At 46.5% G+C, this 6075-nt stretch overlaps 1 protein-coding gene across 1 annotated transcript in view; it reads left to right on the top strand.

The window, feature by feature from the left end:
* The first annotated feature begins 5948 nt into the window (after positions 1-5948).
* The window catches only part of LOC113491183 (glutamine amidotransferase-like class 1 domain-containing protein 3A, mitochondrial), a 6029-nt gene continuing 5902 nt past the window's right edge, over positions 5949-6075 (top strand). The window contains exon 1 of the mRNA XM_026867935.1: positions 5949-6011. Coding sequence (XP_026723736.1) covers positions 5949-6011 — 63 coding nt within the window. The remainder of the gene's footprint in view (positions 6012-6075) is intronic.

Raw genomic sequence — 6075 nt, 5'->3', positions numbered from 1 at the left:
CCGCGGAGGGCCCGGCAGGGCAGCGCAGTGCTACACGGGGTCCTGATCAAACGCAGGTTGGGTTTTCTTTTGGATTTTTTTTTTTTCCTCCTGAGGGAAACCAGCAGTGTGAGGAATCATCCCTGAAAAACGTCACTTGACTGCACTACGATTTCATTTTTCTGGAGACCCAGAATGTGCTCCTGTAATTTAGCAGAAGTATTTGAAACACACATCCTTACAACCGGAACCCACCGAGAGGCATGACCTCTGGGCCTGGACCTCGCACCGTGAGGGCTGCCCTCGCCAAACGGCAGAAAGGCTTTTGGTGGCCCTGAAAAACCACGTGGCCCTGAACCTCTTCTCACTGCCCAAAAGTCTTGTCTTAAGCCTCTCAGAGCTTCAAGCTAAATTCATATACCCATCACCCATTTCAGAACACTTATTCAGGTTGTTAACAACTTACATTACGGGGATTACGTAACAGTTTATTCTCTTGTTTTTACAATGACAGTGAGAACTATCTTTTAAGGTGAACTCTGGCTAAGAGAAACAGGACAGCTTTGCCAGCAGCATCCCTACAGTAAACACTGCTTTTTCCAGCTCGGTAGAGTTCAAAACTAGCTATGCTGGTGTCAGAGCCCAGGACGCTAAGTTTGGTAGTTGGCATCAGCAGTGAAAGCGCTGGTGTGTACTATTCACTGGGTAAATAATAACTGTGCTGCGGACTTTTGACCATCAGGAGCCAGAGAAATATCCCTGCTTGATGCACATTAGCCCCTAAAAAACAATTAGTACTCTAGTCAACACTATGCTAGACTACAGTCTAACAAAATAGGAAGAGGAACACCCTGCATCCTACATAAAAATGCAGGATAGCTGCTGAGTATCAGTTTCAGTAATGCTGGAAGTACTAAAGGTGTTCAGAAAACCATAAAATGACACAGCTATTAAAATCTTTAATTTCAGCAACTTTCCTGAATCTCACTTCATTGTTGGCTGGTTCTATACTGGTTATCTTTAAAATCCATGCTGTTCAGCACCATACATTAATTTCATGCATGTATACATAATCTATCCATACTTATATTTCCATGTTTCATTTTAATCTCATGTGTGTTATTTGTGTCTGCTTTAAAATAAAGCTCTGGTTTTGTTGTTTATAAAAAAGTGTGCTATTACTCATGTGTGTTTCCTAGCTTGAGTGTAGCACAAAATGGCAGCTTTTTTATCTGTTCAAAAACATATGTGTTTGTGTGGAATACAGCCGTAATTCCTAGTTTTAGAGATTTTGATGTGTAACTCTGGAAGTGCTTTATGAAATAAGGGAAGCATAATTTATCCCTTCTATGAAACTGGGATGCAGGGAAGTGAAATGACATAATGAAGTTGTCGTAACTGCTTGTTAGCCAAACTAGAAATACAGTATGAACTGGTTCTTAGTCCTGGCTCCACATATGTTTGCAGTTTGGACTATTAAATCTCTATTCAGGCACTGCTGTGGTTGCTGCAGGTGTTGGGTCAAATGTCTAAGATGGAAAAGCTATTGATTTTCATGTTTAATTTTCATTTTAGTGGGATTTTTTTATCTCACTTCACTGCATCCCATAGGAAACTTTTGCAGCATAGTATGTTTTTCTTCTCGTACAGTTCTGAACCACATTTTAACCTAGAAAATAAATGACTAATAAATTTGTGAATAAATATATTTCAGCTAAAAATCTCACATGCCAGCAATTTCTGAGTCAGCAGCAGTCTAGTTTAGTATCCAGAAGCATGTCAGAGCACCCTTTATAAATCCACAGAGCTGATGTGCATCTTTGTCCACTAGCAGGCTTTGAGGAAAGACTGAGACTGGCTAGACAGATCAACTTCTGGAGTTGACTGGCTTCCAAAATTTTTCTAATTTCCCAGATTATTTTCTTTGGATTAGTGAATAACAAACAATTTGCTGAAACAATGAAGAAGAATCTTACTGATTTTCCATTATAAAGAAGTATTTTATCTGTTTCTGCCCTTGAGAACAACATGGTAGGAGAAACAGAGAGAAAGGGGAAAACAAACCCTGCTGCTGCAGCCAAAACGTGTGGTTTTGAACAGCCAGTTTGGTTTTGAACATCTACATGATTCATCACACAGTAACAGTCACAGCAAAGAGGCTGTTGAACCTTAAGTAACAGCTCCTATCTCAGGAAAATTAGCTTCTCTGGATAGTGCTGACACCCTCAGCTGCACATCAGCCAGCCTCCATGCTGGCAATATGCCATTAAGAAAGTTACGGTTTTATATATGGATCACAGCAGACAAAGCTACACAGCTAGCAGTTTTACTGCTCACAGGTTTTTCTTTATATTCACACTGGCACGTTAGCTGGATGCACACCGAGAAATACAAACATCACCTGAAGTCATATTGAAGCCAGCGCGAAAGACAGTTCATCAAACTAAGGTCCACCCTCCCTGCCTTTGATGGGTGTGAAAGACATCTTGAGAAAAGGATGCAAGACTCCTCTGTACTACACTCTGCTACATAGCCCGAGATGCAACCTCAACTGTGAGTTGGGGTGGGAGAAAGCCATGTCTTCTTCTACATGAAAGGAGAATGGCTGGGCTTTGTGACTGTGTAAGGTAGGGCTAAGGGTTCTCCTCAGGCCCTCCTCAACCCTGAGAGCTCAAATGAGGGCGATGCTCAGGACAGATGTGCAGTTCAGTGGGCATTTGGGACTGCAGGGCAGGCCCTGCTTTGACTGAGCTTAGGGGGCAAGTGAGGGAAATTATTTCTTTCCAAGCTGGAATTCCACAGGGGCTTTGCTGAAGCCTGAGAGATAAGGTGAGGGCTGGGATAAGGATGCAGGTGAAGATCATCATGAGTTTCAAGCTGAGGCAGACTCTCTGGGATCTGCTGCAAGGTAGGGATAAGTGAACTGATGAGTCATCTGGATGCAGTCTGTGAAATACAAAGAGCTATCCAAGTCAAATTTAAAATAATCTGAGAATCTGTTGTTAGGCAATTAAGGCCCTTCAGAGCAGAATTTTCACTGGAGAAAACATCTTTCTCAAATCCTGAGCAGCAGTAAAAGGGTTGGGGTTCAGAACAGAGTCCTAATTCAACATGTTGAAGCCTGAAGGGGACAGTGTATTCTCTCTTCAGGGTGTGTAGCTGGTTGCTCAAGATCTGACAAGAACTGTTGTGAGGAAAGCCAGAAACTGCTTCTGCTCTGCTGGGACACCTCAGCGGGGGCTCCCTGCTCCTTTCTTGTGGAGCTGCTTTAAAGCTGAGGCTCTTGCCTCCCACCTAAAATATACTGCAGCCACACCTGGACCCTGTACCCCACTGATGCAGACCCCGACCCAGGCATCTGTCATCCCAGCTTGACCTTGGATCTGCCCCATCACAATGGACTTGCCTAGTGATCAGACTCTTGGTGGAACCTCATTGCTCTCATCAGAACTGTCCTGCTCACCTTGCTCGGGGGGTGGGACTGGGCCAGACTGGTGAGGTGCCTGCCTCCCCTTGCCCTGTTATCATTCTCAGCTCACTCTGAGGAGCAGCTAGCCCTCGCTGTGCCCTGGCACCCTAACTCTGATGCTACCACGAGCAGAGCAGTGAATCCGCTTCCACACCTCAAATACATGTTTATCTGAAGTCAGATAAAAACTTTTGTCATTTATGCTAGCTCTAGGGGTGCCAGGGAGCAGCAGGAATAGGGCTGTTTTGCAAGGGAGGATGAGCCAGGAGCAGAGGTGACCATGGTGCAGGCAAGGGCAGCGACCTCAGTGACCATGGTGCCATCCTGAATTTTCTGAATGGGAAAAGGTATGTAGTAGTGGAGGGATCCAGCAACAACCCCAGACACTGCAAGGTAGAGCCGAGACCAGGACTACCTATAATACATGTCCAAGGTCCACCAAGGAGGCAGGACTGAAGATGAGGCTACCCGCAGCACAGGTTCACAGTCTGTGCAGGAAGACCAGCCTGTGTGTCAGGACAACAGGAAACAGGAATGGACATGCACACCTACAGCACAGCTCAGGTCATGTCTGGATGTCCAGGACTAAGTTTACATGGAGGCCATGGGTACGTGGCTAGAGGGTGTGTGGGTGGAGGCCACAGCTAAGGCTGTCCAGAGTAATTATAGGGCTACTAGTGCACTCAGGGCCCTGACAGCAGCTTCTTCTCCCATCAAGGTGTATCCTCTCACCTTGCAAAGATCTGGCTTCAGAGGCGTACCCTTTGTGAAATATTCTTCTTGCTACTTGCTGTTGTGGGCTCAGGCCAGAGAAGAGTCATTACAGGGCTACTTCCGAGTGAGGCAGAGCAAGGACATGTCATAAGCTGGCAGGAAAACATGGACCTAAGACAGACACAGAAGACCATGACAAGGTCACAAAGTCAGGGCAGGGACATGGCATGAACAAGTTGGAGGTAGACCATGACACACACCCAGGGCAGTTACAGAGCTGGCACAGAGCTGTGACGTGGGGGACCTGAAGCAGGGTGGGAATATCACATCCCAATTGAGTGCAAGGTCGATCCAGGAAAAAAGGCTATCTATAATGTGAGCCTGAGGTCCACCCAAGAGACAGAGCCAGAAACAAGACTGGAGATGAGATTACTGACAGTTCAGGTCTAGGGTCCATCCAGGAAGACTAGCCAGTAGTCAGGACAGAAAGGAGCAGGGATTTCCAGCTCTGAAGGTGCTCACTTCCCTAGATCTAACATTAACCCTGGCCCTAACACACAGGAGAGTTTGGGACTCCACTCATATCTCCAAACATGCACTGAACTTTAACTCCTTCCACAGAATAGCATCTTCCTAGCTCTCAAGAATGAGGAGAACTGCAGTGGGATTACAGCTCTGGAGACTCTCATTTCTCCTGTCCCCACACCAAACCAAGCCCCCCACTCTCCCACAGCTGAGCCTAAGGAGTCCCATGCCAGTAAGTATGTTGAACTGCCACTCCACTCTGACCAAATATACTTTGTATTTCTCTAGCTTGAGATGACTCCACTGGAATTTCCCTGGGGTCCTACTCAGTCTAGAGGAATAAGGTGAGGGTTTCATGCTGTACAGAGCTCTAACTCAAGTGTTTTGAGCTGAGAGGGATCTTCCAGCATATGGTTGTGGATAAGGTGGTCAGGCAATTGAGGGAGGGCTTTCCAAGCTGGAATTGCACCACAGTCCTGCTCGGTCCTGAGAGGCAGAGTGTGGGTGGTGATGGAGCTGAGCTGTAGCCCTACATTTGTTTGGAGCAAACATTGCCCAGCAGTCTGCCCTTAAGCAGGGAGATTCCCTGTTTTGGCCCCTTCCTGTTCAAGAATCTCCCTATCCATCATCCTGCAGAGACTACTGACCTCTCAGTATATAGCTGAATGCATTTTGCTAGACTTTGCTTTCCTATACTATTTTTGCTCTTCCCAGCCTATGCACAGAACACCCATACTCTAAAATTTTGGAAGACACTCCCGTTTTTCTACAAGATGCAGTTTTTCAGCCCTCATGTCCAGTAAAACTGTTGGTTTTCATTATTAAGCCCCAGTTTCTTATTATTGTAAGGGAAGCAGCTCATGAAAAATGAAGAACCAAGAGCTGAGAGATCTTGCTAAAATCAAATACAACTGGTGTCTGGCGTGGCACTCGTGTGCATGGTCATCAGGAGGAGACATGGGGTGACTGTCTGCCTTAGCCCAAAGAAGCCCTTTAGTTCCCTAGGGCAATGCCTTAATGACAAAGCTAGGAGCAGGTGAAAGGTTGGTTTTCCAGAGAAATTCTGTTTTTCCTGCTAATATAGGAGCTGCTCCCTAGAACACAATATAACGTTAAGGGAGCCAAAAGGGGTACGTGTGTCTGATGAGTAAGGTTATCACTGAAACAAACAACATCAGGACCCAGCAGTACTGCTGGCCTTTATCCAAACTCCACTTTTTTTGGTTTTCAAAGCAAATAAACGTCCCGGTGGAGGTACAAGATGGCGGCCGAGCCGGGGCCTGGCGCGCAGGCGCAGCAGGAGGAGGCAGGGCGGGCGGGGACTGTGAGGCCTGGGTTCTGCGGCCTGAGCAGCCCCTGCCCGGGCTGAGGGGCGGGCGCTCGGCGGC

Source organism: Athene cunicularia (assembly GCF_003259725.1).
Source record: "Athene cunicularia isolate RWA chromosome 1 unlocalized genomic scaffold, athCun1 chr1_part1, whole genome shotgun sequence".
Lineage (NCBI taxonomy): Eukaryota > Metazoa > Chordata > Aves > Strigiformes > Strigidae > Athene > Athene cunicularia.
The sequence above is the reverse complement of the archived record's forward strand: the minus strand, read 5'-3'. Positions and strand labels throughout refer to the sequence as shown.